General features: G+C 39.3%; 1 protein-coding gene across 1 annotated transcript; it reads left to right on the forward strand.

The window, feature by feature from the left end:
• Positions 1-346: 346 nt before the first annotated feature.
• tmem64 (transmembrane protein 64) lies at positions 347-17,713 on the forward strand. Its single transcript, XM_034705480.1, has 4 exons — positions 347-853; positions 1,078-1,917; positions 13,120-13,275; positions 14,575-17,713. Exons 2-4 carry the CDS (start codon positions 1,207-1,209, stop codon positions 14,764-14,766), a joined length of 1,059 nt encoding a protein of 352 aa, XP_034561371.1. The 5' UTR covers positions 347-853; positions 1,078-1,206; the 3' UTR covers positions 14,767-17,713.
• Positions 17,714-18,426: the final 713 nt, after the last annotated feature.

Here is an 18,426-nt window from a genome sequence, read left to right on the forward strand (position 1 = left end):
AATATTTGACCAGGAGGATCTATACTTTGACTTCAGTAGTGAAGCTTTGTACTTTGTCCACCACTGGATATATGGCTGCATTCTATTGCCCTACTAATTAAAGTATCCAAATCTATGTAATGTGGGTAAAACAAAACATAAACGTAATAAAACATGTATATCAATTGATTTACACACCACAAGGTATCTGAAGCGATTTAATCTGCTTATGTGGCAGCACTGTGGTTGCTGTATAAACCAGTTTAAGTTAATTGATCCAAAACAAACATAATTTGTAGTGAACTCTGAGGAAACCTCGCGATGACAAACGGAACGTTCTGATTGGACAAGAACGTCAATCGGCCAGTCACGTGTCCGCGGGTTACTTGGCATTCTGGGACACAAACAGTGGTCGGTATGAATAGCTTTAACAGCGACTACAGCAGTATCTTCCACTGTGGAAGAAGGAAGGCGTGTGAAACAACAACACCCAGCTAGAAGACCACCAAACAGGTTTTCACATCCGACTCCTGGAGTGTGTTTCTCGCTCTGTTATCCGGGAGGAACGGACGTGGAGGCCAGCCACGGAGGTCTCTGAAATGCAGCGCTGGACTTTCTCCACGCAGAGAGTTATTTAGCTTACGACAGGAGTGAGTTAGCCGTGCAGTGATTTATGCTAACCACTTTGCTACTGTGGATGGCGATGCAGGTGGAGTCATAAGAAGCTGGCTCTTTGGGATCACTTAGATACCTGTCTTCTGAGGAGTGTCGGGCTGGTTTGTCTCCATCCTCTAACGGTGCTTTGTCCTGAGCCGAGGGGTGACAACTCTGAATATGGCGAGTGATTCACACAGGGACTACAATACTGGCATTTGTAAGTCATTGGACTGGCGATGTGACCAACTTGTGTACCCAAGATAAATATTGCTGAATTGGACTTTTTATGTAATGGCCAAGGAGAGTGACGGAGTTCATCTTCATGTCTCACTTCACAGTTGCTCTCAGAGTTGCATAACAATGGGTTACAACTGCTGAAGCTGTCTCTTTGCCCTCTGAGAAGTTTATTGATACTTCCCTTTGTTGAATCTCAACAAACAGATAATGCCAGACATGGACTTGTGCTGGATGTAAAGACTGTCTGGGAATCTCAAACATCACAGCTGTCTCCAGGGCAGGCAGTTCATCTGAGCCCTGCTGCTGGCCCCCACAGCTCACCTGAGGACCAACATGTCAATGTCAGGGTCCACGAGCGTGCAGATTTTCACCAAGCTCGTCAAACATGCAGTGGGAAAGGCACAAATTCAGCTGAACCGCTGGCTGCAGAGGACTGCCACAGAGGAGTGTGACAAAATAGACATCCTGATTTGCAGCGCTTTTGATGAGACGGGGGCTGGCATTGGTAAGTCAGATGGAGACCCTGAGGTCGTCAGCGCCGCAGGAGGGACAACCTTCAGCAACAGCGCAGAGTTCAGACACCCATGCTGTATCACCACCTTCTGCTTCAAGAGCGCCCTGCTGGCATGCATCCTGACTGCTGTGTGCTTCTCCTCGGTCGCCCTGGTGCGCCAATACCTCAAGGACCTGCTACTCTGGGTAGAGAGCTTGGACAGCTTCGTGGGAGCCATGCTGTTTATAGTTGGGTTGATTATCGTGTCGTTCCCATGTGGATGGGGATATATTGTTCTTAATGTGGCAGCTGGCTACCTCTACGGCTTTGTGCTGGGAATGGGACTGGTTATGGTGGGAGTGCTAATAGGGACCTTTGTGGCACACCTTGTGTGCAAACGACTATTGACTGAATGGGTGTTAAACAAAGTTGGGAACAGTGAGCAGCTCAGTGCTGTCATTCGAGTGGTGGAGGGAGGAAGTGGACTCAAAGTTGTGGCCTTAGCGAGACTCACTCCCATACCTTTTGGGCTCCAAAATGCAGTTTTCTCTGTGAGTATGAAAACACTCTTAACGATTGCTTTCTTTTCCCTCTAGCAGGACGTTAGTTAATCATTAGCTTGTAATATCTTCTTCTATGGACTTGACTGCGAGCAAGGGGTCAAGCTCATGAATGTACTGCAGGACAGTCCAGACGATCACCTGCATTCATGAGAATCTCACCTTTGAACTTTTGAATTCTAGAAGGAAATGTTTCTCTTATTCTTTGGCCAACTTACCACACAAGGGAAATCAGAAGTAGTTAGAAAGCAATCTCAAGGAAGAGACAGGAAGTGTTGCAATAGATGTTTATCATTTTCATTGAAATGAATCGCTGACATTGGGTATAAAAGTTGATCTGTTACTTCACTATTCAAGGCAGGCTGCTGCATAAAAGCACATAAACATACATCAAAATGTAAGGCCAACCCCTGGAGATTGGGAATTCGTTCCTTGTGTAGATAGAGAAAGTGTTCCTCAAATACTGCCTCTGTTATAGGAATGAGAAATTAATTCTTTTCAAATTTGAACAATCACTTGCACATTTTTAAAGTCGTAGATTCGGTGTCTGTCTGTTTGATGGATGTTTTCCTTGGTGCGATCATGCTGGCTTTGTATTTTCCTCTGTAGGATAAATCTGAAACCACAGGTCAAAGCAACAAACACCATGCTACCTACAATATTGAACTGAGCAATATCAAAATGATGCTTTCAGCTATATTCTTACTCCTAACCTGAGGGCCTTGACCTTCAGGCACTCCATGAATAATTTACACTCACTGATTATTCTCCCTAGTCAAATCATTGATACCTTCAAATGTTTAACACCCAGAGGGATGTGTTACTGTATTGTAGAGATTCAGCTGGATTTCAGGCAGTATGAGAGATTTTATTCCAGTTGTAATTGAGTGATAAGTGAAGAATAAAGATCTGAGGGTGAACTTAATGTTATGAAGCAGTTTAAGCGTTAATCTCTCCAAAGTAGTGAAAGCCAGGCTGCTTCCAAAAAATCTCTCATCATATCTTATTGCACCAGATTACAAAGTATCTCACTTGTACCACATTTAAAGATAACTTACTTGTACTTGCTAAATTCTCTCTGCACAATGAGAGGTTTGTCACAATTACTGAAATAATGGCTGCAAAATTTGGGAAAATCACATTTAGCAAGTGTAACTACAATGTTCCAGAGTAACACTCTTAACAGAACCACGGTGCTTAAAGAAAGATTACTAACTCAGCTGGTTTCCTTTTTACATCCTGTCTTCATAAGAGAGTAACTGCAGGGTTGCATCCTGCATCTCATATGTATCAGCATTTTACTTTGATTTCCTAAAGTTGTGAAACTGGGGTGAAACATTGCACAGAGTCAGGTTTTATGTTTCTGTTTATTTATTTGCGCAATTAAAAGGAAATACACACAAAAAAGAGCAAAGATAAATAATATACTGTGCAGGAAGAGGCAGAAACCTCAGAGAGCGTATTTGAAGCCTCCACCCAAATAGTCTTCTAATATCAAAAATTAATTAAAAAAATACTAAATTGACACGTATAAAGACAATAGTTGATACTAAAAATAAAATAACATAACAATATTCAAATTAACAATTAATATAAATACAGTTATTACATCAGCAGAATTCAAAAGTACAATATATGAATATGATGTGTATGAACACCTGTTTATGAATATGTGGTTGAGCATGATGAGTTTAATTAAGTAACAGGGGTTAAAAGTGTTTTCAAGCATCCTTTATAACATTTTAAAGATAAACAGTTTTGGTTGCAAGAATTAATCATTTCATCAATACCTATTTATTTTATTTTTTTTAAGTTGTATTTTTAGGCCTTTTTGCCTTTTTTTATGGATAGAGCAGCTTAAGAAAGACAGGAAATGCAGGGAGTAGAGGGTTGGGGAAGACATGCAGCAAATGGTCACAGCCGGGGGTCGAACCGGTGACCTCTGTGCCCAGGACTATTGCCTCTGTATGTGGGGCAGTATTTATAAGCTAAACTACAGGTTGGAATAACAGGCTGGTGAAATCGACTCTTATACAATGCATTACTTAGAAATGAGCTATAATACGACTAGCTCAACCAAAATGACATTGTTCAGCTTGCTCACATTAAATTGGATTTTAGCCTTCTAACACCAGATCATATTTCACAAGCAGTAAGTAAGCCCGTCTTTAAACTATTACCCCACCAGAAAGCAGCTTAATCAACCATTTCATCCTTCTGACTGAAGCTGTGTTTAATACCGGACTGTGTTTATGGAAACATATCTGGTTAGGAGGGAAGCAGAGGAGAGTCGACAGAAGAAAAAAAAACCAACAGTAGCACAAACATCCAGAAGTGGATGCAAAGTGGGGAGCTTGAAAGGCATTTATAGCTCAGAGCATGAAGGAGTTGATGCACAGGCCGGAGGCAGGAAAAAGGAAAATGACGTAAGAGAGTTTCACAAGCACAGTAATTGCATGCTGCAAACCCAGTCCGTGTTCTGGGGTGACTGATTTATTTCTCTGCTGTATCAGAGATTTAGTTATTTGGCTTTAGCCTTAGACAGTTTATTATGCTTACTTATTTTCATCGTAGAATCGGCTCCCTCTGAGAAGAAAAGCGCTGAAGGATTGTTGCCCATGTCACACTACATTGAACAATTTAAGATTTTAATGCCATAGTCGGTTGCATTTTTTTTCATAGCTGTATCCAGTGGTTTGCCCATCTTCATGGTAGATGCATATATATTCTTTGTATTTAAAGATATAATTTTGTCTGAAAGAGTTCAGTTAAAAACATCAAATTGTATTTTAGGTGTTTCTTCTACTCAGATGAAATAGATGTAACTGGTTGTACTATGATATCTGCTCACACAGATTTCAGACAATCAAATCCAAATCAGATCATCTGCTGTTTTTAGCTGCAAATATGTATTTGTTTTCCAAAGATTGAATATTATGTGGTGTTGTAGTGAAACTTCTGACTACACCCCATGCAATTAAAGCTAATTGGGTTGCAAAATATTTGAAACCTTAATCAAAATGATGCGACCTTCAACAAGAGCACCTCCTCCCCACAGTTGGGTCAATACTTTATGAAATGTCAACACAAGTTTAGAAAGAGAATGATTCAGGTTTTATTTTTTTTTAATTTCTTTTAAGTAGTGTTTTTGGGCAATCTTTCCTTATTGGAGAGGAAAGCTGGAGAAAGACAGAAAATGTGGGGAGCAGAGAGTGGGGGAAGACATGCAGCAAATGGTAGAGATCGGGAGTCGAACCCGTGACTGCTGGGACGAGGACCACAGCCTCCACACATGGGGTGCTCTCAGACTGCCAGGCCAACAGTGCCCCATTGGGTGTTATTCTTAAAGGTTATAAAATAGGGATGCACGATATTGGATTTTTTGCCGATATCCAATATACCGATATTTTACAACTCATTTTGCCGATTACCGATACCGATATTTATTCCGCACACCTAATTGCAGAGATCATCAATTCTCTTCTGTATTGGAATAAGCGCACAGTATTATGGTGATACTCTTATCACATTTATTATATAATATTAATTTATTATGCAAAATTAGGAAAATACTTAATACTTAAAACTGCATATTTATTTATGACACTTGCTTTCAAACAAAATGAATACAGAAAGATACATCCTACTTAAAATTTTGATGATGCTCTCCCTGAGACAATCCTAACAATACCCACAACCAGGGCAAATTTCACCAATTTCACATTTGACATAGTAAGTAAACCTAACCTCTGTTCACAGGGAACATGTGAAAAGTGCAACTGTACAGCAATTAAACCCAAATAAAATAAAATGGTTTACTCTTTGACAGTAAATGTGCCTAAATTAGTCAGCTACATGTACCTCACAGACTGCTGCTTAAATTCAAATTTAACTTAAAACATGAGCCCAACATGTGTGCAGCAGCACATTATTTTATCAGTTAACTATATCGGTGGATATTGGTGTGTTGGGCGATATCCGATAGTTCATTTTAAAGCCAATATCGTCCGATACCGATAATGTGCCGATAATATCGTGCATCCCTATTATAAAACGTAACAGCTGATTGCTAGCTTTGGCTGCACCCTTTTCACAAGTCACGTTAAGGAAAATGTTTCATATGATGGAGATAGTTTTAGTCATGAATAACTTGTTACAGTGTTTGTATTTAACGCAATGCAGCTCATCAATAGGTTTTAAATCATCCATGTGTGTAATGTCAGTGCTGTAATGTAAAGACACAATACGTACAATTACTGTTCACATTTAGAATATGCTTGTGTTGTACAAACTGACAGAGTGATAGCCGTGCTTCATGCCTGACACGATTTTGCAGTGAATGTAATATTCGTTTAATTTTTTTTATTGGCTGAATAATCTAAAAATGATTACAACACTACTCCAAAATGTACGTTGTAAAAGATGGATTGTTGCAGTTGACAGATGACGCTCACTTATCATGAGCTTGTTGCTCATACTCGGTGACTAAGACGACTTGATAAGAAAAGAGAACTGAGTCATTTGATGACATGGAGGTGAGATCACGCAGGAACTAGCTGACTGTAGCAACAACAGGCACTGCTTTCAGAAACCATTAAATCTGCTCGTCTGTTTGACTTCTGTGTTGTTATTTGAGAAGCATCTTGAATTTAAACGCGCAGGCTGTGACTTCAGATCAAAACACAGAGGAAGGGATTATTGGCGCTGACGTGTTAAGCTGATCAAGAAACTGGAGCTAATTTATTTGTTATCTGTTAAGTCAATTGAATTAAGTCCATTAAAAAGGCGAGTGCATTCATCTGTTATATGTTGGCGTCTTCGCTCAATTTCTGCTTTAAGCTGAAGGTTTAGGAACTTCCTTCTTTATGTTAAGGCGTTAGGTGATAAAGGAAATATTGGAGCTTCAAACTGGTTGAAAGGGAGTTTTAAATGCTAAAAATGGATATAATTCCTGTGTTACTCCCCCACTATGGCAAGCTGTCCACCTGTAAAAAGACTTCTTTGAACAGGACCTACAAACCCAGCAGATGGTCTTTTTTTGCCTGACTGACTTAAATGGCTTCTGTTCTGTCGTTGTTGTATCATACTTCCCGCTTTACGGTTGGGACATAGCTCTGTGTCCAAAGGTTGTGCCGTCCCTCTCACGCCAGGATAGGGCTTTAACAGTGGTTACAACATTGCACTTACTGTTCCTCTATGCGGAGGTGAAAATGAGGTGTCAAAGTCAAAGGGACAGACGTTTATACTGTGTTGTCATGTCATTGCCTCTCTCACTGTCACCGGCATTGCCACTGCTCCACTCTGCAATCTGTTTGCAAGGGTCAAATTAAAAGGCTGGATAATTGACATCCTGGTGAAATGCTGTTTTTAAGTTTGCTCTGGGGTCTTTATCTACAGGAGAAAGCAAACAAAGACTATAAGAGATGTCAGCTTTCAAGCAGCTCTAACAAAAGTGGGTCACGAGGGGTTGTATGCCAGGTTGCATTTGTCATATTCCTGCTGGTTAGATTCAACATATGACAGCTGTTTGTCTTTGAAAATGCAGCTCATTTGTGTTTGACTCATTGTCAGACCCATGAGACTGTTCCCTTTGGCGACACTTTTTTCAGGTTTTACATAAATGTAACAAATAGATTTTTGTTCCATTTTAACCGATACAGGATGTTCAACGATTTTCTTCCCCTTGTTTTGAGCCTAGCTGGTTAGCTTTTAAAAGAACGTATAAAAGTCCCAATTTCAGCACCTGTATTGTTGGGAAACTTTGCATAAATCTCTGAAATAAACTGTTTTCTGCCAAGTTATTTTGTGACACAAAAACAACAATGATGCCAAACTAACGTAGAATTTAATAATAATCAAAGCTAGCAAAATGTGAGGTGTTCTCCCCTATATATATATTTTTTTTTCCTTATTGTATGTATATATATTTTATTCATTTTTCCACCTAACAAACACAAAACAAGATAGGACATGCATAGTCAAATTACTGAAGAATTATTTAATTTTTTTAATTTTGTTATTATTATTTTACTATCTGTTAGGGTCCTTTTCTTCTTTTCTCTTTTTTTTTTTAAGTGTATATGACCCTGTCCTCTTTTATTACTACCCTATGTACACTGCCATATGGTACGGGGGGTGGTAGGTGGAGGGGGCGGGTCAATGACATGGCTGAACTATCACTTATGCTATGTTTTGCAATGTCAAAGCCACAGTAAAAAAAACAATAAACAATTGATCACAAAAAAATAAATAATAATAAATAATATATATAATAATGATAAAAACAATAATAACATACATGGGTCATAATAACATATATCAGATACAATCTTATCTATCTAAATTACATGTCAAAGGAAAAAACAAGACAATGACGTATTTTTGAAGATTAAATGTGGACACCCTTTCTGCAGTAAGCCAACCATATCAGTGGGAACATAATCTATGAAGAGTTGCCAAATATTATAAAATAGGTTGACATTGCCTTTTAATTTAGCACTGAGGTGTTCCATAGGAAAAGCCTTGAATGTTTCTCTGTACCACTGCGTGACTGATGGAGGCTTCTCCTGAATCCACTGAAACAGTATACATGGCCTCACTAGGAGCAGAAGTTTACTCATTAGGATGAGCTGTCCTTGTGATAGAGAGAATTGTTGCGGAGGTACGTTCAGGAGAAACAATGCTGGCTCTAGTTTTATTGGTTTTTATATTTTTGATTACAGTGCTTAACCCTCCTGTTATGTTACGGGTCGAATTGACCCTTTTAAAAGTCTATTTTAGGCAATATATGCTTTCCAAACCAGCTACATACAGCATAAAAATCTGGGCAGCATGTGACAGAAGAGGTGTCGTGTTAATTTATCAACATCACTTCATAAGATAAAAAAAGTTAAATAAAATAAACAAAAATCTGTCATGTAAAACTATTGTATTTATATTTAGGGCTTTCCAATGTACATTAAAAAAAGTTTTAACATTAATTTAGATAAAAAACAAGTGAGTTATCCTCATTGAACCATGATCTGTGAGAATTAAAACACCAATTTTGATTTAAATGAAGATATAAAATATTTAAAAAAAATGTGTATTGGGATTCTTTGGGGTTCTGACACTTTTGGATAATTGAATATGCCCAGTGTCAAATTGACCCAGGAACATTATTGCTGTTCCAGAGAAACAAACATAACAGGAGTGTTAAGAAGAGTCAGCCAATTTTCAAGTGTAGTTATCAGAACAGAAGGAACACAGCTCTCCTTAGTTGTCTGGGTGAACAGCTTCATCGCCTTGGTTAACTCTCACATAACTTAACATAACTTAATTCTTCAGCCCCCACAGGCTTTTGTAACAAGACGAGGTTAATAACTCAAAGTCAGAGGGAAATGAAAAAACTCAGACTGTTGTCTCCTTAATCAAAAACCTCAGTGTGAACCTTTTTTTAATCTAGTTGGAGAAATGAGTGTCGAGGGCAAGCTTCATTGGGGAGTTTAGCAGGTCCTGCCAGAAGCAGGCTAATAAGCTGAGTCCTGAGTTCACCTGCATCCTCATACTCCATATTCACTTCCTGTCCCGGCCTCTCCCTGTACTCCTTGTTAATTATCTTACCTGGAGACTCATTATTATGCCTAGCTGATACTGTGTCTTTGTGATCTTACCCTCCACGATAAAGGCTGAAACAAACAGTGGGGTGGGTACTTCTTGGCTTGTACCGGCTCACGCTGGAGTTATGTGTTGTCTGCTCTGCCCTTGGTAAGCACTTTCTGTGGACGAGGCTACATTTCACCGTACCCCCCGCTTCTTTCTGCTGAAGTCGATGGTGCTACATTATGGTGGGTAACCTGAAACGACTCACAGACTGCAGAGGCGAGCAAAACAGTGGGACAGCTATGGGAAATAATGTTTGCATGTACCGTGAAGATGAAGAAGCGATATTCAGATCTGTACATTTATTACAGCATTCTGACCTTTTACACGGCGCGTTTGCCTCTGATGTCATTACGAGCTGACGAAGCAATGGCTACAGAGAGACGTGTTTGTGCATGCAGTGATTACACTATAAGCCCCGCTCTCGTCTAGATAAGAACATGAATTTGGCATCACAGTATCAGTCCTGAAATGTATGATGCAGTCAAGTTATCCCACTCTCCTTTTTTTTTGTTTACAAGCACAAACTCAGACCTGCATTGCTGCTGCTCTGAATAAATCAGGTCAAGCCGAGGATGGGGCGTTTTTTCACTTGAATTTGCAGATTATCTTGATAACCAGGCCTGCAGAGGCGAGTGGGAGGTTCAGTGGGAATTCTCTGTGCAGTTATAAAAATACCACTGAATAGCCCCTTCCCCTGGCCGTGTATTAGACAGCTGCATGCACTAGATGCCCGGGCTGGGAGGGACTTCAGAGGACATGTGTTTCACAACTCAGGGATGAGGGCCGAGAGAAAAGACAGCGCGTTCCTTTTTTTTCTTCTTCTGCTGCTCTCCCCGGCTCGCATGTCATGTCTCAGAGATCAGCTGAAGGCGTTGGGACTGTGTTGACACATAGTGTGGACACATCAGCGCTAATCTTTCAAGGAGAATGGCCTGTTTCATGATACACACTGGTCCAAACAACTTGATAGTAATATTAGTTTGATTAACCAGTTATGTAACTCTTGTCAGTGTGTGTGATAGCAGGAGAAGGTTGAGGATCTATCACTGTGCAGACAATTTACGGCACAAATGTTATCCAGCCCACAATGAGACTTTGGCACAGGCGCTGTCTTGCAACAACATGCCACGGCCCCCAGACTCACTGCTATCAACCAGAGTGTGGTCAGAGTCCACACACAGCCAAGGTCAAATCCACCCTGACGCTAACACACGTTCACTTATGTCATAATGTAATCAAGAGATCCAGGGTGACAGTGACACAGACACTTGTTTATACTTAGTGTTTGTAATGAGATATGGAATAAGACACTTAACTCGGCATCTGATGGCATGCCACACAATCTTTTTTGCCATCTTAAATAAGATGATGCAGACTGTGAAATGCAGCTTCTTTTAGAGCTGAACTTAAAGATTTATTTGACTCACACTTGTGTATTAACCAATCGGATTGTTTCCTTAAAGCTCCTTTGAGGGAATTTGAGTGTGCATTGGCTTTGTTGACGTCTGGGGACAAAGTGTGTGGGGACAAAGTGTGTGTGTCTTATCTGGTTGTTCTCGTCCTGTTCATGTGTTCACAGTGTTTTCTGATAACAAAATATCTTCTTGTTTTCTTTTTACAATCAGCACAGAATCCCTCAATAATAATTGTTGCTGTGTAAAATGTAAACAAAGGTTGTTTTTGCAGGTTGCTGAAACTCTCTGTCAGCTACTAAGTGTTAATGTTAAAGGCCCTGTGAGGAGTTTTGAACTGGCTGAGAAACAGACTGAAAATGATACCAATACCTCTTTATGACCTTCAATAGCAAACAAGACCATCAGCAGCAACACTGACACCTTCTCTGTTGTCATTTTTAATGCCTGAAACCGCCCTGAGGGGGTAGGTTTCAGACCAGATGATGGACATCTCGCTTCAGAAACAGCCTTTATTTGACTGTTTTCATGGAAAATAATCACATTGCCTGGTAAAGTTGACTGTTAAAAGACAACAGGATGAGGTTTTTGTTGAAAACACTACTTTTGCATGTATAGGACAAGAGATCAGAAAACAGTCAAATTGAGCAAAATCAATATTATTGTTTCATGGCCCATACAGGATCGCAGTGTCTGCCAGTGAATGATGTCAAGCAATCAAGCTTTATTTATATAGCCCCTTTGATACAAATCAAATGTAACCCAAAGTGCTTTACAGAGATTAAAAACAAGAAAGAAGCAGACATAAAATAATGGCAAAACATATAAAAAAAAAAATTAAAAAAAAGGATTTTAAAATAGCGACTAAAATAGAGACTAATGCACACCGACAGCAATAAAATATATGAAATAAAATATGTGTAATTAAAATAAGTCAAAGCGTCAAATTAATATTACGAATATAAATAGTTAAAATACATAAATTTAAAGGGTCAGGATAAGAGTTGAAAATAAAATGAAGGCTAAAAATATCAATACAACTGAGTAAATAAAATAAATAATTGAATGAATAAATAAAGTTAAAATTAATAAAATAATAAAGCAACATTTAAATCAATATAATAGTAAAAAGTAAGTAATAAAATCGTAAAACCCTACATAAAAGCCAGACTGAATAAATACGTGTTTAGTTTATGTTTAAAAGTCTCAATATAAATGTCATATTAGTACACCAAGACTGACTAACCATAGCAGAGCTAGCACCAGCTGCCTTCAGTCTTCTGTTTTGGTTGAGTTGTCTGATCAAAATGCTGCCAACTGTGTGTCACAAGATTGTAAAATATAAACATGCACTCAACACTAGCACTGTCACAGACACACTGAGGAATGCTGGATTGAGAGAGACAGGTTTTAAGATATGCACGCTCATCCTGGTGCTCATTAACGTTGCAAGCACATATGCAGAACACTAATGTGACCATGCTGTGCTTGCAGTGTAGTATTGTGAAAATCTTGTGCAGAGGAGACGTTCCGTTTTTCGTTTACTTAGAAGTTCATTGCCCAGCATAAACTTTTAAAAGCCTCGGGCTATCGGGTCCATGGGTTATGTTGCACCCTGAATTAAGTAGCTTTAGTTCCAGGTATTTGAATAACAAGTTATTAAATATCTATCACTGCTTTTGTAACTTTCCACTGTTGCAGGATTAGCCTGAATAGATTGAGAAATAAAGGTACAATGAATTGGATTCATAGTCTGATTCTGTTGAAATAGTTTAGGAAATGCAGCAGTTATAATCCTAAATCCAGTATAATAGAGAATTCATGTTAGCTGGAATTTTTATTTTATTTTAGTGCTTAAAAAGTCAAATGTGGGGCGCTGGTGGCCTAGCGGTCTAAGCACCCCAAGTACAGAGGCTACAGCCCTCGTCGCAGGGGTCGTCGATTCCCGGCCGGGTCAACCATTTCCTGCGTTTCTCCCCCCGCTCTCTGCTCCCCATGTTTCCTGTCTCTCTTCAGCTGGCCTATAAAATAAAGGCCAAAAAGGCCAAAAATATAACAAAAAAAAAAAAAAAAGTCAAATGTAATTTTTCCAGTGTTGTGAATTCAGATTTTGTATTTCTTTATGCAATGTTTTCAGATCACAGACGTGTCCTTGCCAAACTACCTGGTGGCCTCCTCTGTGGGTCTGTTGCCCACTCAGCTTCTCAACTCTTACCTGGGCACCACGCTGCGCACCATGGAAGACGTCATTGCAGAGCAGAGCGTCAGCGGCTACTTTGTGTTCAGCCTCCAGGTTAGCTATTTTGGTTATTTTGTTGTACGTGTAAACATGTAGTTATGTCCTGCAATATTTTCCAGTTTTTGGGTTTTTTTTCCACTTAAATAGTTTGAAAAAACAAGTTGGTTTCTCCTGCATGTCATGATTTGAATCTTCTTATCATTACACTCTCTGATGAGTCTCTTGCAAACTGTTGGGCTATGAAAACCGTCTTGTCCAGCAGATTATTGAGACAGCTACTGGAAACACATGCTTCTTTATGTTCACAGCCCTTTAAATCCCAGCTCCAGTGTTTTATGAACAAGCTGACATAAAAGCTCTAGACAACGTCATCCGTCTTCAGTGGCATGTTTTGCTTAGCAGCCCCTTTTCCATTCCACACATTTACAATCTAACTTGTCTACAGTCGAGCCTGTCAAAACTAATCCTAGTGCAAAAGAGCTTCATGTGCTCCTTTTCTGAGTCACACATTACCTAAAACCTCCACGTTCGCATGTCAAGCCTTATGTCAATAACCACAGTTTTCCCACAATGCCGTTTAGCTCACTCAAAAGGTTGCCTGATGCTGGCACCGCGTCTCAAACACCTGTTCATCTTCATCTAATCCTCACAGTTGCTCGGAGATCAGGGGTTATTTGAGAGTTCGGAGGGGTCAGAGGTCGGGGTTCAGTTTAAGATTAAGTAGGTGTCCATGTTACACGCAGAAGGGAGAGCTGTTTCTCAGAATGTCTACTTGCCTTAATCTTACAGAGGACTTTTTTAATGTTGTTGTGGTGAGATGTTGTGTTGTGGATCAGCACCGATACACATTTTATGTTTCACCCTGTCATTTTTTAAACATTTGCCCTGTCAACATTTTATAACGTATGACAAATGATGTCTACATTAGTTTCTTTATCAGTGTAATAAAAAAGGTGTTTTCACTCTTAGTTGCATCCGTTATGTAATCGCGGGCTACTGACTACTTTTTTCTTGGCATAACAATCCTGGCCTAATATTACCTTTGAGAGGAATGGTTTGACACTTTTTGGATATATGCTTGTTGACAGATGGCAGTGTGCGCACCCAGCCCAGAAATAGTCTGAGGCATGGAGCCCATTAGAAGAGCTGTAGAGATGAAAATACAACATCATTTAGTCATGATCGAACTTTAGAGATGTTCGTGAACAGTTGTTGTTGTCTTTAAGCAGAGCAGCCAGACTGGCTGTTTCCCCACTGCTTCCATACAAGAGAGTGTTGTCAGTCCTCCATGTTATGTCTCGGCCATGAGACGAAAGAAAAATCTCATGTAACTTCCTCATCTATCCTCTGTAGATCGTCATCAGCATCGGCCTGATGTTCTACGTCGTGCACCGCGCTCAGGTCGAACTCAACGCAGCCATCGCCGCCTGCCAGATGGAGCTGAAGTCATCGCACATGAACGGCTCCTCCACCAATCACAGCGGCTTCACCTACTGCAGCAAGAGAGCGACAGCGGGTGGAGGAAACTGCATTAACGTGGTGTGACAGAGAATTGACACACAATGCAGAAGCTCATTTGAATTGGTGATGAACCTGTAGAACTGCAGAGCTAAAGGTAACCACACCAAGTTAAGACAATGTCTGGTGAAGGTACGTCTTTAGTTGGTACGACGTTTTAGATGTGTGGGACCACGCACCTCTGAAGAAAAGGTGCTGATGGTTTTGGGGTACATTTTTTGGAAAGTCGTTTTTTAGTTTTTTAAATTTATTTTCCTTAAGGTACTTCTTAACATTTGCTCTGTTACAGGAGATGTCAATGAAATAATGATATTTAGAAATATCAGAGGTGACTGAGTGAGTGAGTAATAAAAAAAAAAATAGCTTGGCTTACCGCCTGCTAACACTATGAATGTGTAATCTGGAGCTTTTCTAGAGAACCAAGGAATCACATTTCCATGTCAGTGTCAAAGAATGCCAGCCTATGCACCTTTCTTCCATACTACATCTGCTGTTCCTTTACTTTCATTATCTGCCTCGGTCCACGGCTAATTCACAGTATAAATAACAAGGGCATTATTAATATTTTTTAAGATTTGGCTGTTGAGTCCAAAACATTTTTGTTCATGTGTCTTATTTTTGGACTATGAAGAGAGAGAGGTGAAGGCCTCATGGGGCATCTTTGACGATGTGACTTCTGCTGGCGCACGACCATATCAGCTGAATTGGCCGCGTCTGCTTCATTTTAGTACATCTCCAGTTTTGATAAGAGCAGCTGGAGAGGAGTGCAGATTTCCCAGCAGGAAACTCAGGAATGTTTCTGCCAGGAAAGTTGAAAGTTGCAGCGTGATCAGCTCTTGGGCAGCACAGCCACGTGTTCTGCTGCAGAAAGATTCCCACACTGAACTGAAACTGATGTCAGGCTTTCCTGTATATCTTTTTATCTCATTCTGATTTGATTATACATCTCTTTTTGTTTTACTTTTTTTTTTAATTTGTGAGATGATCCGTTAGGATTGCTACATAGTTTTTGCTTAGGATCGTAGTTTTTTTTTAACATTTGTGCAATATCAAGAACAATGACAAAATGGCATGAATGTCATATTTCAGTGCTGAAACCAAACTAATCAGAAATGCATACAAACAACACAACTTGTGTTAATTTAACGTTTTACTTACATTATAGAGGAGGTGAGCTAGATGAGGTAAAGAGGCTGTTATTTTTTATGTGCCATAATTAGATAAACACTTACAAGACGCCATGACACTGGCCCCACCTGAGCTGAGGCTACATGTGACTTACTTATTGTATTACTTAATGTTTTTTTTAATCATCTGTGAAGAATTCCTTCTTGGTTAAGCTCTTAATATACCAACAATGCTCTCCTAATTATAGGTTCTTTTGCACAGTCCACTAATACAGCGTATTTTCATACAGATATGTTAAACTAGGAAGGGGGTTTGGTTGGTCAAAGGTTGAAACTGTTGTGTCTCAGAAGCTGACAATCAAACACAACATGGACACTAAGTGATGAATGTGATATTACTTTTCATTTTTACATGAATTATTGTGATGCTGCTCCTCAGACAATGTCTGATTGAGGAATAATAAGGGCTCCTTTATGAAATATCCACCTTTATTTCCCTGTTTTTTTTTTGTGTTTTTTTTTTTACTAAAGCCTCTTTATTAATGCTGAAATAACTTTTTGTGTCCTCAAAGCCAGATTAAATGTTCACCCGTGCACATTCCATGCTGTCAGTCCTGCAAATCACTGTAGAGTTATGTGGATGACATATGTTGGTTAGAAGACCCCTTCCTGTCGGAATTTAGCAATAATTTTTGAAAGCAAAAACTATATGATAAAAGTCTGACCAATAAGATCTTTGGCAAAGTGTCAGAAACAGCTGTTAAAGATCTGCCTGTAAACTTTTACTTTCTTTCAAAGGTGAACAAAAACTGCATCCAACTTTTTTGTTGATCCATGTTCCCCTGTAAGGTTCAGTATCAGTATTCCCAGGTTTGTGCTAGTGTTCAACCTGCCTGTTACCTCCCGCTGCCTCTGACTGAGAATTTCTGCTCTGCCAATGATGGGGGAAGACTCGCATGACGTCTGTGATAAAAACAGCTTGTTCAAAACATTGCACTTTCTTTGAAGGGTCTCAAATTCTTCAAATTTGCTGCTCACCACTCACTTTATACGTTTCTTTGAATCCAACCGAGACATTTTCCCAGTCTGACTTTGACTGCAGGTTTATGTAGAGGGAGATGAGTGGCATTTATCAAACCTGCTTACTAGTCTCACCTACTCACTTTTGGAAAAATGGATTTCTCCTTCCTTCCTGATGAGAAACTATAAATACACATGGCTTCCACCTGACAGCAGTGACCTCTTACCCTCCAAAGGAAGTGTGATTTCATGAAGCTGTTCTGTTCAGACTATGAAAATAACTGGACTTATTAATAACCTTCATTTAGAGAGCACTTTTCAAAATCCAAGTTACAAAGTGCTGATTTTACACCATTCTCAATGCAAAAATCACATCATAAAAATGGGATCAGCTACCACCAACACATCCAATGTTTTAGTCTCAATTAGGATTTTGAAAACTCAAGATTGTGGATAAATGAGCAGTTTTTTAGGTAAAAGCTTTGGTTCTTCCTAGATGGGCTCTACTTAACTCTAGATATAGTTATGCAACAACTGATTCCTGAGGGAAGTATATTTTATGGGCACCAACATGAGACCTGAGCCTGGGATGTAAATGCACACCTGAACTGTTGTAAAGGAGTACAAATTTGACATCAAGAGTCAACTTAAGGGTCTCATTTGGTGCTATGAAATGCAATACTTCCCATCTGTATCAAGTGCATTACACAAATGCTGTATTTTGTAATACAGAGAATTTTACAGTGTATAAATATTGATATTTATCACTGTACAATGCTTGTTCAGTGTTATTTATGAGGAAAAAAAATAAAACCTGTTCAACTTTTTATGTTTGCAGTTTTTACTTGCTTTTTCTTTCTTTTTTGAACATGTATTTACACTCACGTTTTTATCATCCGTCACAAAACCTGAAGGTAAAGTCATCTTTCTATTTATATTTTCAAACCATGCTAAAGTAATCTCCCCCACACACCCTAATAATAACCTCAAATCAGAACCTGATCTGTGAGGAGCACATGAGAACTCTGAGAAACTATAATTGGATATTTCTCTTCCAGTGCCAAGCATAACCCTTAATTTTTCAGTACCACCCATGTTTTAGCAAACAAAGTACAACATACAGTAATGTTGGTTATGTTGAGTTGATTTTAACACTTTTGTGAGTATTGCCAGTTGTTTCCCCTTTTCGAAGCTACATTAAGCTAACTAGCTTGGCAGCAGCCAAATCTCTGAGAGTTGTATCAGTGGTTTTACCATAAGCAACAACAGAATCTGTACAAGATGGGTTTTTCCCAAAAAGTCAGACTTTTGCTTTTATGTTTTATCTATTCCACTCCTCTTTTGTTTAATAATTCATATGGAAATCTTATATAACGCTGAGTGTTTTCCTGTCCTTGGTGCCTTTACTTAGCATCCTCTCAACCCATTTAATGCTAAAAGCAGCCTAAGGTAACCGCTAGCCTATCCGTGGGAAACTGGCCTGTAAACAGATGTTTTCACACTTTTTTCTTAGTTGTTTCATCCCTTCATATCAAAACAT

Source organism: Notolabrus celidotus, chromosome 16 (assembly GCF_009762535.1).
Source record: "Notolabrus celidotus isolate fNotCel1 chromosome 16, fNotCel1.pri, whole genome shotgun sequence".
Lineage (NCBI taxonomy): Eukaryota > Metazoa > Chordata > Actinopteri > Labriformes > Labridae > Notolabrus > Notolabrus celidotus.